Consider the following 21,125-nt stretch of genomic DNA (forward strand, 5'->3'; position numbering starts at 1 on the left):
ATGCTTCAAAATGTTTCTTTGGGTTTTACAGATAGAATCTAGGCTTATTTTTATGTCAGCAATTCTGTTATATATTTTACCTATATGGCATTTGAAAAACAGGACTGTTAATTCCTAATATTTGTAATATTTTATTCCAGTTTTGTGCAAACAAGTAGAGCCTCAGAAGCACGCCTAACCTGGGTATGTGGTGTGACAGGGAGAGTCTTCTTCATGAACTCAGGTTTTGGGATCCAAGTGACTTGGCCAACAACTTGTGAGGATTCCAGAATCTAGATCTGCACAGAAAGTTCCTGTGAAAGCATGGAACAGAGCCAGGACCAAAACTACAGCTGCCACCACAGAGTGAGTGGGTTTAATTGATATGATGATTTAATTCCAGGGGCTGTCCACAAAAATCTCAGGGCCCTATTCAAGTTTAGATGTGGAGGAAGCTGTCCAAGGAGCCACAAACATATTTATTCAAGAAACTAGCTATACAGAACCAAGTGCCAGAACTACTGTGTAATCTGTGTATGTGAAGAAACCAGAGAAGAGTAGCCCTGCCCTCATTTTTCTTAGAGAGAGTCTGAAAACAATGAATGCATTAATCACTCATCAAAGATGATTGAACAAATACCAAAACAGTAATAAACTGGTTGTAGCAGAGGTTTGACCCACATGAACAGAGATATTCTTTATGATGACACTAGGAGTATGAGAAAGAGCCATCATAGCAAACACCACACAAAGTGCATCCTGGGAAACAACACATGAAAAAACCCTATTTAAGACTCAAAAGAACTAGAAACTCTTCTCTGCAAAATATTACATTTTAAAAATAATGTGAAAAAAGTAAAATGTGGATCAGACTATTGTTAAGACCGTGATGAAAAGAAGTGGAATACCGGGTCATCACAGAACTGCGTGCAGGTCATCCAGGGGCAGGGTGTGTCCCCATGCTCCTCTTTCAACTGGAGTTTGAGTCCTGCCTCCAGACTCCTTCCTGTGGGTATGCACCTTTGGCTGCTTCTCTGGAAAGCACTTGTGATTAAGACATTGCAAGATATGAAGCACGGCTTCAGCAAAGAAAACAGAGATGTTTGCCACAGACACAGCTGTCAATCAATAAATATTGTAGTTCTCACCCTGGTTTACTCATCAGCAATACCTACAGTCTCCAGGCTCCTTCCTCTCACAAGCCCTGGGTGCTAATGTTTTATTGAGCTCTGTGCACTGCCCTTGATGTTTTCTGGGACTTTGTTCTTTCCCCAGTCCCTTAGGCCAATTTTCTGTGGCGTCATCAAAGAGTTTTAGTCCACAGTGTCACTTCTCTGTTTATCTGCTCAGCTGTATTCAGTTTTTACTTCTTGGAAGGCTGTTCCTTTTAGGTTCATAGGACATCACATTATTTTCCACCCCTATTTTTCAGGTTAATCTTTTAAGAATTCTTTGCTGATTCGTCTCATTTACCAACCCTCTAAACAAACAATCCTACACACCCAGAGCCTGAATCTTCTTTTTAAAGAATTGCTCTTCATTCATTCTCTGTGGTCCTGCAGAGGCAGAGTGCATGGTTCAGATAGCAGAGGTAACCTCTCCCTGGCTGGGACCACGGGGAAGACAGGCAATAATCTGCACCTCCTTTCCCTTATTTTTTAAAAAATCTCTCTCATAGGGACTGCAAAAATAATAAAGAGAAGTGATTACATGTAAAGTGTTGTTCTTTTGAATGCCCAGTACATGTTACTTTTTATTGTAACTGTAACCACGTATTCTGATGGCAATATATATATATATATATATATATATATATATATATATATATATGTCTTAAATTTATAACTTTAGATCCAAACATGTTTTTATAGCTTACTATATTCATATACACAACTACTAGATTTTATAAGACTCAATCCAAATCTCATCGCCACTAACCTTTTTTCTTTCCAGTTCTGCATCTTAGTAAATAGTACCAACACCTGCCAATTTGCTTTTCATAAATATGGAAATCATTTCAGTTTTCTTTGTTTCATCTTGACCACGCATGATACATTTGTCAAATTTTGCCATTTTAATTTCTAAAAGGCTGATCCAATAATTTTACTTCTTTACATTTTAACCATCACAATTTTTAGTTGCACCCACGATCATATGCTGGCAAGAGGAATGCAATTTCTTCCTCTCCACTGTTTGCTAATCGTCGTCTTCTTTCACACAGCACATAGAGGCAGACCTGCGGGGTGCCGAGTAAGCTCCTATATCAGAGTTTCAGAAACTTACAAAACCACAGACACTGAAACCCCTTCCAGGAACCATTGTAGCCACTGCTTTGCCTTGTACTGTATATCTTGTATCTTATAGTGGGGATGACATACATCATCAACCCCAGGGACACCAAGACACCTGGCCCTGTCCTCTCTGACATTGCTTCCACGTCCTCAGGCCCAAGCCTCTCCTGCTCCAGCCCACTTTCCATCTTTAAAACAACACTGTTCCTGCTCCCATGCACAGACCTCCTTTTATCTCACCTGCTGTATATTCTGATCTAAATAAACTCATATCTTTATTTTTCTCTGGTCTTGTCAGATTCCTTTACTACCATGCCACTGGCCCATCACAGGCAAGACCCAGCCTGTGAGGCTCACCTGCCCCGCTTCTACCTACCTGGCTGCGTCATATGTTACTTGTTCTCTCAAACATAGTAATTTCGTCACACTGGTCTCTTCTATGGGTTCCTTCAGAATAAGAAACCCTTTTCTGTCTTAGGACTTTTACACTTGCTTCATCTTCTACTGGGTACTTTTCCTTGCTCTTTTCAAAAATGGTTCTCTCCTTAGGCTAGAGTAAAAACACTTAACTTCTAACAGTTCTGATGTATCAGTCATGATTCTCCAGGGGACAGAGGCAATAAGACATCTGCATTCTTATAATATTTGTGTCTATCTGCATCTATGTTAGTCTATCTTTCATCTATCTTTATCTATTATCTATCTATCTATCTATCTATCTATCTATCTATCTATCTGTCTATCTATCTACTTATCATCTATCCATGAGTGGGATTTGTGTGTGTGTGTGTGTGTGTGTGTGTGTGTGTGTGTGTGTGTGTGTGTCTTTTTAAGTCAGGGTGTTGCTATGTGGTTGAGGCTGGCCTTAAGCTCACTTTGTAGCTTAGACTGTTCTCAAACTTGCAACGATCTGCCTGCCTCAGCCTCCTGAGTGCTGAGATTACAGGAATGTACCAGCACACCTGGCCAAGTGAGATTTATTTTAAGGAATTGGTTTATATAATTGCAAGGATTAGCATGATCAAATCCTGTAGGAAACTCAGGCATAACTTTTGTGTTATAATCTTGAGGAAGAAGAATTGCTTCTCCTTCAGGAATTTTATTATGGGGGGTGATATATGTATATAGAGCTTTTAAGGCCTTTGTCTGATTAAGTCCTACTCATGTTATTAAATATAATAATGTTTTACTTAAATTCAACTAATTACAGATATTAATCACATCTACAAAGTACATTCTTAGAAACTTCTTTCCTAATATTTTATCTGAAAATGGGCACAGAGCCAAACCATGCTAAAGTATAAAATTTATTATTACACATTTTCTAGGTTCCCTGTGCCCACACGAACTTTCCTCTTGGAAATTTCTTTTTCTTCACAGCATGTGCCAAAGTTTGCTCTATTTTTTGCTTGTATTTGGATACTTCACTTCCTCCACTGAACTCAGATATTCATTTGTTGAGGAAATTCTCATCTTTTAATTAATACTTATCCAATGTTCACAGAATCCTTGACATATATTAAGTATTCATTAAACAACTGCTGCTCAATACTTTTTTCTATGATTTAACAACAAAGACAAGTTTGAGATGATAAATTCTGACTTGATCTAAAATTTTCTGAAAGTGGGAAGAAATGTTACATACAATTTATTCAAAAATTCATAGGAAAGTAGGCAAATGATTTTTTTTCTCATTTTCCTTTGACATATTATTTCCCTTTCTATTTCCTTCAAATTAATTTAATCAATACAGATATCAGAGGACTTACAGTTTAATACATTCAACCCAAACACAGCACTGAAAAGATTTCCAAAGTTTTGGCAACTTATTTTAATGAAGACTTGAATGCCTGCCAGGACTGTTGGGGTAATTGCCAGTTAGACTTATATTAATGAACACATTTAAGTGTGAACTATAAAACATGGAAAATGATTTGGTTTTATGGAGAAAGTTCCCTGCCAGCAACTTGCAATGTTGAATGGTACCCCAGATTTGTTTTTAGTTTTAACCACAAAATATCTGAAGTTGCACAGCAGGCTCTTCAAGCAATGCATATTGAATTTGAAAAATTATTGTGCTCTTAGCAATCCATTTTTGTGAACCAGTTAGGTCTTTCAAAAAGAATGTAGAAGACAAAAACTATTAAAGTGGATCCTTTCAGCAGTATAAACACCAGCTTGTGCTTGGGGTCTGTGCTGTGCAGCCCAGGTTCCATGTTAACAAGCTGCTTGAACAGAGCTTCTTTTGAACTTGTTATGTATTTCATTCCAATGCAAGTGCTAAGGGAGGAAGGAAACCTCAAAGCATTCATAAAACAGAGACTTACTGCGTTTTTAATGCTGATCCTTCAAGTGATCAGCAATAGAAAATAACATATGTTTGAGTTTGAAGTATCAGCTGACACATTTCTCCCAGACTAATATACACATATGTCTTACGAGAATTAGCTGAGTCTTTGAAAATCTTTAGACATCTGTGTCAAAAAAAATTCTGTAGAAGGAAGTTTCATTAACTTTAGTACAGTGCAAGTCACCCTCCTAACTCAGGTTTTTTCTTTTGTATATATATGCAGCTGTTCAGTTAGACACTATGGTTCCCAGCTGGTCTCAGAGCTGGGTGCTCCAGCAACTGGATTTGAGCCTGTACTGCACATCAAATTGATGCATATGCTTTGCATTATCTCTAATTTAAGACTAAGTCACTTGTTCCTGCACTATGATTCTTTCAGCTTTCCCCAAAAAGCTGACACAACAGATGGGAACCATGTTGTAGTCAAGGAAAAATAACACAAATGTGTTGGAAAGAAAAGTTGCCCTCAGTAGTACCATGGTGAGCAAAGCTGTCTCATCTATCCAGACCAAACTAACCAAATTGGGAGAAAACTGAAATGCAATATTACTTACAGGACTGTTGTGAATGAATGAGAAATAAATAATTTGAGTCATTTTTTTTTTGGTCTTTTTCCTTTTTATCGGTACCAGGGATCGAACTCACGACTGCCTGTTTGCAAGGTAGGCGCTTATGCTGCTGAGCTAAATCCCCAGCCCCAATAATTTGAGTCTTAAGAAATGCTTCTAGTTAGTGAAATCTTGCTTAATATAAGGAATGCCTTTCCAAAAGTTCTTTTAAAATATTACCTACAGGAAAACAGATATGTTATAAATGAATAGGGAGCAGAGAAACTGAGGGTACAGACAGGGGGAAGAGAAGGGGATTGAAAATATTTTAATATGCATCATTGTACCTGTACCAACTAACCATAATAAATGCAATCATTACATGTTGCAAACATGAAACAAATGATAAAATAATGAAAATCGGGAAAGGGGATGCTGAGATGAAGGGAGGGGGTGAGGAGGGAGTGAAAAGCAAATAAGAAGAATCCTATAGGTCACATACATGACACCCTAAAATAAAATAAGCATCGTGTAATGCAAACACATATTAATCAAAAACTTAAGACATTTCCAAATATATAGAAATATTAAAATACATAAATAAATTAAAGAGTGAAATAAAAAAATGGACAACAGGAGACAGGGATATCTTTTGTAAATGGAAAGAGGACCAAGAGATGGGGCAAGTGGGGGAGGAAGAAAGGGGATGTGGACTTAAAAAAAGAATTAAAATGCGTGATGTGCATGAACCAGCTTCCCATGAAGAATGTACAGCAAACATACTAATAAAAAATTTTTAAAAATAAAATTAAAAAAAAATACCTACATCTCTTTTTCACTGGAGATTGAAAGCATTACACATTTTATTATCTTTTCTGAGTTTTAAAAAATCTCAGTGAAAACTCATTTTGAAAGAGATAATGTTAGCTTCTCCAGGAACTAAAGAGACCATAATACAGTCCACTATATGCAAATTTGCCCTAGGGCAAATCTTAATAGGACTGAGAAACCATCTACTTTTTCTAATTTTTGAGGGGGAGGGTTGTTATATAAAATATGAATCAAAATTCAAAATGTAACAAATTCAGAGTGGAGCAAAGAAACATTAAGTTGGAATTTCTCACCATTAATGCAATTCAGAGAAGAAAGACTAACAGTGGCGTTGATGATAATGATATTAACAACAGCAACAATAGTTACATTTTGAGTGTTACTGTAACACACGAGATGTGCTCTGTGCTTCACGCTTATTATCTTAGCAAAGCATGTGTGTGAGATGCTTTTCCTTCAGATTTGAAGTGGAAATAAATTAAGCCCAGAGAGGTGATACACCCTGTCAAAGGATTCCAGAACTGGAATCTAATTGCACTTAAAATTTATTCCATGACATATGCAGTGTTTTTTTTTTTTTTTTTGCCTGAAAACTTGGATTTTGAGAGGCTTTTACTCTTTTTTGAAGAGAATGGCTCACTTTGTCTAACTTTCCAAGCAGGACTGCTTATGCTCAATATTTGCTTTGCATCCTGGAGTCTGGGGTTGGGGTACACACTCATTGCTGGATGTTTAGTGAGATTCCTTGCTAGACAGGATTTCACAAGTGTTATCATGGTGACTCACAACTGGGGAATTAAGGATCCTCTTTATGATTCGGCTAAGAAAACACAGTGGAAGCTTGCATTAGGTTTTCTCCAAGTATTGCTCCATGTGCCCTCTCCTTTTGCAAACTTGCTTTGCACCTTTTTGTTGCAATTAACACCAGGCCATGAGTAAGCATATTTGCTCCATAACTCCTCCTAGCAAATCATCAAACCTGAGATGACTCATCAAATCATCAAATCTTAGGAACTCTGACATATCTTCCCCTCACGTTATTTTTTTCTCTGCAGGTAAAATAATTTTATTTTTTTCCCAAGTGTATAGGAAGATGTTATTCCTCATCTTTCTTTAAAGTAAGGTGGACCACATGACTGGCTAATGTGGGTTTCAGTGTGGGCAGAAGAGATACCTGGTCAGTACTTTAGGAAGGGCCAATCAGATGCTTCACAAAGTATTCCTTGTTCTGTCTTTACACAACTGAGGAGCAAGGGAGGATGTTAAAGCTAGAACAACGGACAGCATGAGTCCCTCAGAGGGAAAGACTGTCCCTATAAACTGGATGAAAAGAGCCTCTGTCAAAAACCTACCAGAAAAAGGGCACTAGAGAGGCAGATGTGAGAGGCAAAATAGAAAACCTTTGTTGTTTTAAGCCACTAAAACTGTTGCATTAATGACTAAGCAGTTACTACTCTGACTAAGACATTATGGGAATGTGTTGAATGCCACCACTCCAATCTCCATCTTATAATCTCTGAGATGCTGCAAAAATAAAAAAAAAAGATTTCTGAAGATACAGATATCTAATCACCCATCTGACAGAAAAATATGTGATAAGCAGTACACCACATGGGAAACTTAACAAATGGAAATACTGACATCCCTGCATTGGAATCAAAAGTTCTTTGGTATCATCCAAGACTTCTCCTAACATTTTTTTGGGTAATAGAGATGTACCTTGACTTTTAATGGGGTTATATCCTGATGAACCACCTTAACTTGGAAATGCACTTAAGATACCAACCCTCTAAACATCATAACAATATACAGTAGGTCGATAATCATGAATCCTCTTGATTTTGTGGCCAGTGGAGGTTGTGACTCATTGTCTCCCAGCATCTTAAGGCTATCTACCATATATCACCAGCCCATTTAGAGCTCAAATTGAAATCTCAAAACATGGTTCATACTGTGTATTCTTTTCACTCCATCATGAAGTCAAATAATCAAGTCAAATCATCATAAGTAGAGGATCTTCTGTATCTGATTACACCACTAAAAATTGTTAAGCCATAGTGTCTAGTTCTTTTACTAAAGGAATCATATTTTACTTTCTTTAGATTTAGATTATTCAAGGAGAAAATCAACAAGTTTTCTATTTTTCTAGGTGGACATGGGAGGGAATGAAAAACGGAAGGTAAGAGAATATAATAATTTTATCTTGGTTAGACTCTTGTGTTTTTGTTTGAGGTTATTCATTCACTCATTCTCAAATATTTACTGATTACTTGTTGTATACAAAATACAATCTAAAGGGCTAAGGACATTATAGAAAAGAAGTTACAGTCCTGCCCTCCGGGGACTGAGTATGAAAGGAAATGAGTTAACAGGAAATCTAAAATAAATACCATGATGAGGTACACACAGGAGCTCTCCAAACGCACTCTCTAAGATGTTGAAGAAAGTTTCATCATGTGTGAATCTTTCAATACAAATCTTATGAGATAAATTTAGCTCTCAGTTTCACTCACCCTGTCATTAAAAAAACCATAAAAATGTCCATTCATTTTTACATGGAACCACCACCATATTCTCTAGACTGTGATTTCTCTTCTCTACTGTGACATATCTTCCCTACCATGATGTAAAGACAGTAAGTTCACTCAGCCATGGAATGAATCCTCCAAAACTGTGAGCCCAAATAAACTTTTATTCTGTAAGTTAATTCTCTGACACATTTTGTTACAGAAACCAAAAAGAGCTGATTAATACAGCCTGTTACATTTTATTTTATGTAGAGTAGCCATGTTAATAATGGTTCAGAAGGAAAAAAGAAAGGAATAGGAGATCAGCCCTAGAAGTAATGCAGGTGAAAGATGGCAGCAGCATGTGAGGGAGGAGCTGAGGGAGAGTGAACTGAAAGGCAGAGGAGAGAAGCAAATGAAGGGCTAAAGAACTGATTTGGCTTAGTTAATTAGATGCATGAATTTTTGAAAGAGGAGTCCAGGAAGACAACTAGGTTTTTGGGTAACTGCTTAAGAAAAGTGGCATTTACTAAGAGAAGACAGGGTGAGGGGGCAAAAATAGTGAACTGGGCAAAGATGGTGAGCTTTTACTAAGAGTAAAAGCTGTCTTAAGAGTTAGATATTATGTAATAGGACCTGGCTCTTTCATACCAAAGCCAGGGAGTGAGCAGGATAAGGACCGTGCACTGGGAAATACACATGCAAAATATCAAGGTGATTTGGCTTAGTATCCCATCTTTAGGAAATTTTCAGATTAAACAGAAACAAAAGTCTCAGTTCATAGAGGGACAGAGAATGTGAAAGACTGAGCTACAGAGGATTGGTAGTGGTGTGGGGAAAGGCAGTTTCAGCCTTACAAAGGAAAGCCTCTGTATGGAAGGATGAGGGAACAGAAGGGCAATGTAGCATCATTGCCTGCCCCACAAATATTTTCAAGTGAACAAAAGAAGACTGAGTGGTTGGTGGGTCACCTCACTAGACATCTACCAGGTCACTCTCAACATGTCCGACAACATGGGGACGTGGAAAGTTTCAATATCAAGGCTGGGGATTTAGCTCAGTGGCATAAGCGCCTGCCTTGCAAGCAGACAGTTATGAGTTCAATCCCTGGTACCGATAAAAACGAAAAAGACCAAAAAAAAAAAAAAAAAGAAAGTTTCAATATCAAATGAAATGTTCATGATTAACTGCTAATGGTTAACTCAGAGCTAATTTTTACAGTACATACATTACCAACAGAGGTGTGTCAAAAGAATCCCTATGTACACATACACACAGGGACACACACACATACATACATATACATAAAAATGTCTGGATCTGAGGACATAACTTAATGGTATAGTATTTGCCTTGCATGTATGAAGGTTCTATGCCCAGTACTGTGTGACAAACCAAAATGAACAACAAACAAAAAGTAAGCAAAACAAAAAAGAATATTGGAGAAGATGGAAGAATGGTTATTTATAACAAAGTGGGATGAGTTGTTTATTGTAGGTAAGACACCCATATATTTCTTTTTATATACCTCTGCAAGATTCCAAATGGTTAGCATGACATATTAGTTTAAAATAAAACATGAACAAACCAAAAAAGACATCTAAAGGAGTAAAATAAACCTCAAGGCTCAAGGCTCTAACTCTGAGATGGTATCACAGCCCTTACGGTGAATTTTATTTTATTTCTGCATTTAGAAGCATGAGATAAAAGAACCAAAGAGCTCTAGTGTCTATTGACATTACTCTAAACCAAAAATATTATGTAGCTATTCTCATTTATCTTTTAACCTATGTAGGTACAGATATTTCACACCTTCTAAGAAGAACTTGATGTCCAGAGAAGCTAAGTCACATACTCAAGGTGGGAGATAGTAAGTGAACCTTTTGAAAGGAATTTTGCAAGATTTCCTAGCAGGAGACTTGTGCTAAACCATTCCTTGGAGCTCATGAGAAACCATGACATCTGCTGAGACCTGCAGATACCTTCTTCTCAGAAACCTGTTCTTCAAAGTTTTACCAAAAAAAAAGAGAGAGAGTCTGCTGGGGCAAAGAAAATAATATTTTAACTCTGTTCTTGTGCTTTGTTTCTCTAGTACATGAGTAATACTTTGTGAATAAGGAAAATATTCTGAATCTTTCAAGAGCTGAACAAAACCAGTTATTACCCAACCCCCTCCATGATCGGAAGGGAAGGTCTTGATCTCTGATGCACTGACAGGGAGATAGAAGCTGCAGAGGTGAAACGACTGCCTGAAGTTCACACAATCAGTCCATGAAAGAATCTCAAGAATAAGCCAGGAGAGTCATGACAAAACAATTCCCTGAGGCAATCAGCAGTGTCTTTCTCTATCCCAACCACTAGATCTCACTCTTTGCCATGGGCGTGCTAAATTCCCCCTCTCTGCCTCTTCAATGTGAGAGTAAGTGATTTTAATGCAAATGTACTTTGTCAAAAATTCAGATACCTATAATTTCATCTTCAGTTCTTTTTTCATTTGCTTTTAGAAGTCTTAGTGCAGGGGCTGGGGATTTAGCTCAGCAGCATAAGCGCCTGCCTTGCAAGCAGGCAGTCGTGAGTTCGATCCCTGGTACCGATGAAAAGGAAAAACACACACAAATATATATATATATATATATATATATATATATATATATATATGTATATAAAAGAAGTCTTAGTGCAGAAGTACTAAAATACTTCGAGTGAGGTGAAAAAGAGACATCAAAGCAATTCCATCTCTGGTTGTTTCCTCTAGACACAATAACCAATCTTGCAGAAATCAAGGAACGTTTTGGTGCTGTAAATCCCTAGAGTATTTGGATTATAGAAAAAACACACAGGGTGGGGACTGATGTGCTTGAGATGTGACACCAAACCAGGTCCTTCTTTGGCATCCAGAGGTTGCTTCTTACTCATAATCTCCATTGGATGATACCCCATGGTGACCCCAATGGGTTACACATTTTCAACCCCTTACCTTGTGTGCTAAGAAATGAAGGTGATGAGGTGCGAAGCAACAATCACTTTTACACTATATTTTGTAAGACTGTTCTTTTACAGACCAGAGACTGTCCCTTGCTGCCTCTGAAGAAGAAGCTGCCACTGCATAAATGAGCTTGTGATAAGACCATATGGCAAGAGTCTGTGGGGAGCTGCTAAGAGCTGAGCAGCTCCAGGTGATCACTAGTAAGAGGAGGGAGACCTCAATGTAAACCATGATGGACTCACTTCTTCCAGCACACATGTGAACTTCGAAGAGGATCTAGAATCCAGAAAGAAATGCAGACCAACGAATGGTCTGCATATGATGGTGACCTCATAGATGCTGTCTTTGGGGAATTCTGATCAGAGAATCCAAATAAGTCATTTCTGGACTCCTGAGCTTCAAACTGTGATGAAAAATGGATTTTTAAAAACTATTAAATATGTGGTAGTATTTTTATATATTAACAGAAATTTAATACCAATGACAATCATTTTCAAGTAAAAAGGATACTAGGAGATATTGAAGTGATGATTTCAAGATAAATTTGAATCTAATGGAATCTTAGACTCATTATAATTTAAAGCAGTGGAAGAAAAGGAAGCAGGAAAGACTGTGAGAGGGTTGAATCTGGTATCTAAAGCAGAAGTCTAACCACTGTCTCTTACTGTGCAACTGTATCTCATCCTATCCTTTCAAAACTGGGGATGAGAGACTTGGGCTATATATTAATTACCAAAAAGAAATGCCCAAAATGCACCATCATGATAAAACTTGATGTTCCAGTAGACCATTCATGGCCACCTAAAATGGAAATATACTTGAGTTTTGAAAGAGCAGCAAAGCAAGATTATAAATCATATATTACATTTATAACACACAATGCATAATATATAACATATATGACACTTGAATACTTTTCCAATTCCTATGCTTCTCAAATGTTACTTTCTGTTCACTGTCTACTACAATATACATTAAAAAATTAGTTGAGAATTTAAAAAAAAAGAATTTTCTTAGTAACACCTTACACTCAACTGAAACAAAGTCTTTGTAGCTAAGAACATTTATTTTCTTTACTCTTGGTCAGATACTAAACACATACACACACACACACACACACACACACACACACACACACACACACACGACTCCAATGTAACCAATCTAGTGTAGTTACTGGTATTTGACATCTTAGTGATCTTCACAATTAGGTCAAACTTTTTGTATGTGATTGAAAACCTTGTAGATTCTTACATTTAGCCATTGGTCCTCAGCCTTGGCTGCACATTATAATTACCCCAAAAGCTTTCTAAATCCTGATGCTCAAGCTTTTTCCCAGAGCAATTACATCAGAGTCACCAAGCATGGTACCCAGCTATTTGTAATTTTTAAAGCTCCCCAGATGATTGAAACATGCAGTTAAATTTGAGACTGCTGATCTGTAGATAATTCTTGGTAGCTTTCTGCATCTTCTCTAGCACATAATTATGTGGTGCTATGCCCAGGACACTGCCTGAGAGCTATGTAGGCCAACCATAACTGCCCCACATTGATGGAGCACATGACTGAGACTACATCTGGGGCTACACTGCATAAAAACTCCTTTAGGTTGATCTTCATGTTTATTTCTTAAAAAATAACATAGTTACCATTGTTTAACACACAGAGACGAAAACAGGCAGAGTCCTGAGTGAGAAAGAGCTGCCCAGGGAAATACAGACACATGTGTGAGGGACAGCGAGGATTGTGACAGCTGTACCACACCTGTGATTCTCCTGCACTGGCAGCACCGAATCACCTATAAACATAAGAAACGCCAACTATGTGACCCATTCCACAAGTACTAAGTCATAGTCCTTTAGGAGGAGTGCATTCTAACGTGAAGTAAGTTTGAAGAAAACTGGCACTTTGTTTTTCCTCACCATCAGATGCCCACTTTGGAGTCTCAGCTCAGTGTGTGGCAAATGAAACAAAAGTATGTGGGTTTCCATTATTAAAACTGGGTTAGAGGGTGAGTTATCTGCTCTATCTTCTCTTTCTCCCATTCTGTGTTGAAAATGAGAGGGAATACGATCAGAGCTATTGTCTGGGGAAGACATCCAGGGTCTCTGGTAAGGTTCACTGCCTGGCAATCAGAGTCACTTTAATACGAGTGTGACTATTTCAAGATGTGGAAAGAATAGTTTATCCTTTTAATCAAAATATTCAGTGTTTGCAAAGGTTTCATTAAAATGAATAACCCAATTCTTTCCAAGGAAATTATTTTCTGATCTTAAGGGCTTTGAGATAATTGGTATTCAGGAAACTAAGGGCAGGTGGTTGGTGTTCTCTGATGGAAACTCTTTCCAATCACTGACATTCTTTAAAACGTGAGTGGAGCTGATCTGGTTTGGGATCTTCCTTGTTTTGCTTTGGGGCATATTTGTCAGAGTTGTACATTTGACTCCAGTAACATAAAAATTAAAAGGTCATTTTTGTTTGACTTGCTAGAAACATGGATTAATATTTTCCTGAAAAATCTGTAAAATGCTTTGTTTAAAAGCTATTTTATATAAAATGATCTTTGGAACATTGAGGTCTTTTGAAAATGTATCTCAGAGAGGAGTAGGATGGGGCAAAACAAAGCAAGGAAGAGAGGGAGAAGAAAAGATTTAGAAAGGAAGGAAGGGGAAGAATGGAAAGAAAAGAAGCATGAACTGTAGGAAAAAGGAAAATAAATGAGCAGAGAAGAAATCGAGATGGGATCAGAGGTATTGGCAAGGGAGGAGGAAAAGAGGAAGGCCAGGAAAAGAAAGGAAAGGAAGAAAAGAAAGACCTGAGCAGGTAGGCAAAGAAAATAATAAAAGAAAGCCATGCATGCAGACTCTGGAGCCTGGCAGTTTGTTGTCAAGTGCCACTTGTATCAGATGTGCCGTGGAGCTGGGCTCCAAGGTTAATGATGGCAGCAATCATGATTCCAATTTATAGTAAATGGGATGAAAGGCAGCCAGGCCTCGGAGAGAGACCTTACAGCGATGATCGTGGAGTAATAATACCGCAGTCGCAGTCGAGGAACACACTGGGCTGCTGGGAGGTTAGATGAAGTCTTTACTCCACAATCATTCTGTATCCAATGTATGAACCAGTGGTTAAAAAAAGAAATAGTTCAATTATAAGTTCTCTGAATTATAGCCAGGATGTTTAGTTGTTTCTAAATGTCTGAAGTGAGCCCATTACTATTTTAGTCTGTGACTAGCTATGCCTTAGAATTGACTTTGGGGTGAGATTTGGTCATTTTTCTCTCTTTTCCTTCTCCATCATGCTCTTCTGTGTTTTCCTATTACCAGTGATACATGCACCTGTTTTGCCCTGAGGATGCAAATTATTGGAGAAGAAGCATAACTAATAATTGTCTAATCCAGATACCAAATCTCTTTTCTTATTCCCATGTTTACTCATATGCATAATCTTAGTAGATTACATATCAAGATTCCTTTCAATCATAGTCCTGTGGATGTGGTGAGTCCCTTTCTCTGCCAGCCCAGGCTCTGTTACAAAGACCTTGGGAAGAAATAAGAAATCCACTTCAAATAATGAAGGAGAAAAATGAGAAAACCCAGGGCAAGGAGAAGGTTGGGGAACAGAAATGAGAAAGAGTTATACCCCATAAAATCAGAGAGATGCTACAAAGTTATATGCACTATGCATGATGAATCCCTATAAAATATTCTAAAAAGCCAACTAAATTTATGAATCTAAGTGAAGTTTTATTGCTGTTACCAAAGAAGAAGCAGATTTTCTCATCTGGGCTGAATGAGGCTAGAAAAAGTAAGAAGGTGAGGTGTCACAGAGTGATAGAAATGTTTTGACAGCATCAGCTTCCATAGGTCATGGAACTGGGGCTCTTTGGGGTTGGATTTAGAAATGGAACAAGCCAACTTAATATCAGTGTCTTAATATGCCACTTGATGGACAAACACTTGATACTGTTGAAGATGAATTATCTCCAAATAGATTCATGACAGCAAATCTTTGCTCCCTACTCAAACTGTAAGCTTTTATGATAGTGTATATTTTTTTGGGCTTTGATTAATCTGTCAAACTTAATAAAGGGTATATACCAGTGTATTCAGAAAAAAAGGGTGCACTTGACAGATTACTGGATTCACTCCTGGTCTCTCATTCCCCAACCTCTGGCAAACACAGTCTATCATTCATTATGAAGATGATCCTCCTAGGGAGGAGGTCATGAGAACCTTGGGACCACAGAATGCCAGACGCAGGAACTTGAGCTTTAAATTCTCTGACAATAGACAATAAAACTTATGGTAATTTTTCTTCAATGTAAGAATGAAGCTAACTGATAGGTCACAACCTGTAAGTGAAGCAAGAGAGTATAGCTAAGCAATATAGGGGTAGCTGCAGTTTATTGGAATGATGTCATCAAGCTAAAGGAGAAAAAGCTAACAAGTAATTGAATTGAGTAAATCTTTAATCAGTACCCAGTCTTGTTGGGCAACTACACTGTACCAGCACTTGTGTACCAAAGGGAACCAAAATCCAAATAAATACTGGCAGTATTGAAACCTAGGACACAAGAAGAAATGCCCAGATGATAAGGCTCTCACGGCAGGGTACGTTCCGTTCCCTGCTTTTCTCTCACTTCCCAGTATTCCTCTGAGAATTTCATGAGGGTAAAGTCAAAGACAAAGTTCTTACATTCTTAAATCCTCTGTAGAGAATCTGCAGCTCTTTCTTGGTAAATTTGCTCTGGGCTTCCAGCAGCTCAAGGGCCTCAGGCCGATGCCTGACTGTGGCCATCTCCAGCTCATCTTCCACACTGTCTGTGGAGGAAAAGCAGAAAGAATCTTAGGACCTGCTGCTGCTTGCCAAGGCTTATAATGAGCAACACAGGGAAACAAAAAGAAATATTTACTAGGTGTCTGTGATTTGTCCCCAGAGGAAGGTTCCTGACACTGTTAGTTATGGTCTTTGCATTTTTCAGACTTAACAGTATGAAGCCAAAGCACTTCTAAAGAGTTTGTTTCTCCATGTGCTAGTCTTTAATGTGGATATCACAAATCTAGCATTTAAAAGATACAGTTCAGTATGAAAAGTAACAAAAATCACCATGAATTGAACCTGAAATTTGTGTCTGTGTGCAAAGTACTAGTTATAACATGGAACTGTTGTTTAGTAACAGTGAGCATCACTTCCATAGAGAACTCTGCTAATACTCACCTAGGTTGCCCTTGAAATCAGACATTTCACCAGGAACTACAAGTAAAACCCTCTGCAGAGGTGCTAACTGGGGAAGGCAACCTGCAGCTCCTGGCATGACTGCCATATGCCCAGCACCACATGTACATCCTGAAATATTAGGGCCAATAAGGTCTTTTACAGGATTTAATATATTTTCCTTTGCTTTGTGAGATACATTTAAACTGTTATTTCTCAAAGATGCTTCCAGCAAAAAATATTTTGTGTCTATATGTTTGGGAAATACAATAAACTTTAAAGTAATTTTGGTAAAAAATACTGGAATGTATAGATTTTGAGAAGACCTACAACAACGAATCTTTTCTTAAACTTTGCTTAATACAATTGATCCCAAAATATTTGTACATAGAAACTTTTCTGATCTAAAATAATATCAGGTAATATCCACATAGTTGCTATAGGGCTGTGTAAACCTGAGTTTGGAGCTGGTTTTGATATATTACAGTCTGAATGTTTGCATCTCGAAGAATAGCATCATTCAGTCCATCTCCTCTGCAGTGAAATAAGATGGAGCCTCAAACGCCTGCTCCAGTTGCAGTCTGCTCCACACTCCACAGGAGGACCTCAACAGGAAGAACCAAGCCTGACATGAAGGAGGGCCCATCTAGAGCCCTGGTTTTCCTTCATTCACATCCCTTCCTCTTGGCTGCCGATTTCAGACTCAGAAAGAAAGCCTAAGCTTAGAGCACAGGTTTTTCTCAGCTCCTTAATGCCAAGATCATGAGTACCTTTCATCTCTTGTCTCATGGACCAATTAGAAATGTGGCCATTTCCCCAAAATTGTACCATTTTTGACACTAGCCAGTCCACCTCCTCCTAATATTTGCTTCTGCCAACTGGTCTGCTTCACCGAGGGCCTCCAGGCCAGAGCTTTTGCTTAGCAGGAAAATGATCAGAGGAACCATGATATTGGGCTGTCCTAATCATTATCCTCAGACAGTTTACAGAAAACCAGCAACAATGATTAAATAAATATTTGGAATGGTAGTACTTCTCAAAATGAGTAACAAGAGATAAAAACATACTTTGAGATTTTTGTGTTATAATTATTTATTTGGTAATAGTGACACAGAAAGCTTCAGAATACTGTAGAACAGGTAAGAATAAAAGAAAAGATCATGAAAAGGTGGGACGGAAGGCTATGAATACAGTCTGAATAAAGAGGATAAACTTAAGGAGAAAGTCAGAAGATGATTACCTCAAGTAATTACTACAAAGAGCCACAAGTAGCTCAGAAAAGGCAACTGTGAATGAATACATTGATCACAGGCTGATCTTTATAGAAAATCAAATAACAGATAAGAAGATTATTGTGATCTACTCTTTCATTCATCTGAATAAATGAATGTCCAAAATTTTGGACTATTTTGTATTACAATATTTGCCCACACAGAAATAAATGCCAGGCAACGGATATAATGTACATATAAAATACCTAGTAGAAAGGTCCTGCTTTGTTGAAAAATGTCTCATGTAACTTATTTTGAATCATTTATAGTACCATTTCTTCAACCTAAAATATTGCCTTTTCTTTTTCTGGTATGTAAAATACATAGACCTTCCATAATCCTATTCAAGTATCAGTGCTTCCTTTCTGGAACCCGCCCTCCACTCCAGGAAGCTGAACTGATGACGCCCCTGTGAGGATTCCTTTCTACACAGCAAACGTAACACATCATTATGACCTGTTTAAGTTTGTCTTTGCCATTGTGAGTTCCCTGGAGAGAAGGCCAAAATCTTAATATGTGTGTTTATCATGGGAACCTAACAGTGTCTGACGCCCTGCAGGCATGACTTATTTGGTAAATGAATAAACAAATGATACTGCGCCTCAGTTTTTGCATTCTTCTGGAGCTCCTTAAACCTAAACTTTTCTTCATAGAAATATTTTCTGACTGAGTCTTGTAGGGTATTGTTGGACCTTCAGTGCCTTCTTTTAGAATTACCATGTTCTCTATTCATTGTTCCGAGAAACAAAGCTTAGGTAAAAATAAAGGCAATTTGAATCAGATTTTCTGAGCAGTCTTTCAGTCACAATACGACCTTGTCTAGACCTACTGACCATTCCACTGACAAGAGACAAAATAGCATATTAACCTCTTGGCCTTTGTACCGTGCAGCAAATCTGAGTCATGCTACAGAGTTTCTGTGCAGTTTCTTCCTCCAGCTGTCTCAGACTTGCAGATGCTAAGCCTGAGACAAAAGGCCTTCAAGGCTGAAGGGTCAATATAATTGAATTAAGTGTGTGTGATAGGATGATCATTGCATGCAATATTAAAAAGGCTATACCGCAGAAGTGTCTGCCTGTGGGCTTTCTTGTTTTTCTGACTGACTGGTACTTTACTTCTTAATGATTTTTACCTGCCAAAGGGCTGTTTCTATTTCCAGGTGGCTGACAAACTTTAAAAACATACTTGGCATCACAAGCAATACCAGCATATAAATTTAAAAGCAAAACCCCTGAATCCAATCAAATCTGATTCCCTCAAGGGAGCTCGGTGTGGAGCACAATGTGATTCTGCACAAGAGAGTGAATTCACCTTGTCACTTAGCTACCATTTGACAGTGTGCCTTTTGGGGGACACTGTAGGGTCTAATATTTACTGAACTCCTGTTATATGTCAGGAGGTTAATGCACCTTATCAACATAATCCTGATCTTCACAATAACCCTCATAGTAATTCTGATCTTTGCAGTAATCCTCACAAATCCTCACATGAACTATCAATTCTTTACTTGTATAGAGACTGAGAGTCATAGACGTGAAGAAATGCATGGCCAGATGCAACATAAAAAGAAATATAAGACATAATTTACACCTAATCTTTGATGTCACATCTTATGCTTTTTTACTTTGCAAACCTTAGACTAGTAGAAATAATAGTGATAAAAATAAGGCAACCTCCTCATATCTCTGAACTATCACACTTCTAGGAAAGAATTGAGGAGATCTAAGGGGTCCATTTCCTGCCTTCTGCTCTCCCCTTAATCCATTCAGTCTGACATCTGGTCTTGATATGGGTTGAACTGGATCCCTTCAAAGATACATGTTGGACTTAACCACGCGCTATGGTTTGGTGATTAGTTCTCTAGGAGGTCATGCACTGGAAGTTTGATCCTTTGGACCTAATGGGAGGTCATTGCTGGGTCCTACTGTTTTGCTTTGATTTGCTACTTGTTATTGTTTAATACACTGTGTCAACCTGAGAAGTTTAGAACCTTGGAACTTTAACGAGGTGACTCAGCAGGGAGCCAAGATCCTTACTTTGCAAATATCCTTATCCTGGGCAAGAACAGGGCGCAGAGATTTTGTGAATGCTTCATCTGCCCTGGGGGATGTGGGGTGGCCTGTATAAAATATAAGGAAGGAAAAGAGACTTGCTCTTCCCCCTTTTTACTCTTGTTGCTTTTGCTGGTTGCTGCCTTGAAGTGTTATCCGTGGGTCGTGCCACCCTGCTTGGAGCCAGCTGATTATAGACTGAAACCTCTACAAACACTGAGCTAAACAAACCTTCCTTCCTTCATTTTGGTTGTCGGGTAGTCTGTCCCGCAGTAAGAGAAAAGTAACCAAGACACTGCTCACCACCTGGTCTCCCCGTCTTCGCTGGCATGACAGAGTACAGCCAAGGAGACCCTCACCAGAGCTAGAGCCCTGCTGTTGGCCTTTCAGACTCCCAAGATGAAAGCTACATTTATTTTTATTATAAAGTATCAGGCACCTCATTATAGTAATGAAAATGGAGAAATATACACATAATGTGACTGCATTTTTAGGTAGGTCTTTTAGAGAATTAAGATTAAATGAAATCAAAGGTTAGGCCATTATTCCAAAAGGCCTGGTGTCCTCAGAAAATGAAGAAGAGAGCCCATTTAACCCACTGAATGTCGTATTTGTTATGTCCATATAGCAAATTAATTCATTCACCAACATTTGAATGACACAGAAAACTAATAAAAACACATGTTATTATGGACAGTTTGCCTGGTATGCGTGGGATAATTTTCCTCACTCTTGTCAAGAGGGATTATCATCCTTACTTTTTAGATGAAATAAATTGGTTTTAAGTCTAAATTAGTTGGTATAAACCAAGCAGCCCAAAGTCTTGTTAGAAATGAAACTAACAGGTGTCCCCAGCATATTACCATCCAGATTTTTTAAGCACTATGAGGAGACTGTTAACAAAATCCACCACCCTTTAGAGAAACTGCTCTAATTCTGGCAGAATATTATTTCATATTAATTCTGACAAAAATTCTGTGCAATATCTATTGTTGCTCACTTATTTACTTACTTATTTGCTTATTTTCATAAGAAGTAACGTGGGCCTAAACAATGTAATAAGGTCACATGATCTGGAGTTTGATCATTGGCTT

General features: G+C 38.1%; 1 protein-coding gene across 6 annotated transcripts in view; it reads right to left on the reverse strand.

The window, feature by feature from the left end:
- The window catches only part of Kcnip4 (potassium voltage-gated channel interacting protein 4), a 1,100,013-nt gene that overhangs the window by 77,098 nt on the left and 1,001,790 nt on the right, over positions 1-21,125 (reverse strand). For 5 of the 6 annotated variants that reach the window (XM_063240457.1, XM_063240452.1, XM_063240456.1 and 2 more), the window contains one exon: positions 16,191-16,315. In XM_063240457.1, coding sequence (XP_063096527.1) covers positions 16,191-16,315 — 125 coding nt within the window. The remainder of the gene's footprint in view (positions 1-16,190; positions 16,316-21,125) is intronic. The other variant, XM_063240453.1, reaches the window with a different exon arrangement.

The sequence above is a fragment of the Cavia porcellus genome, unplaced genomic scaffold (assembly GCF_034190915.1).
Source record: "Cavia porcellus strain 051 isolate PalLab524CR breed Dunkin Hartley unplaced genomic scaffold, mCavPor4.1 scaffold_30, whole genome shotgun sequence".
Classification (NCBI taxonomy): Eukaryota; Metazoa; Chordata; class Mammalia; order Rodentia; family Caviidae; genus Cavia; species Cavia porcellus.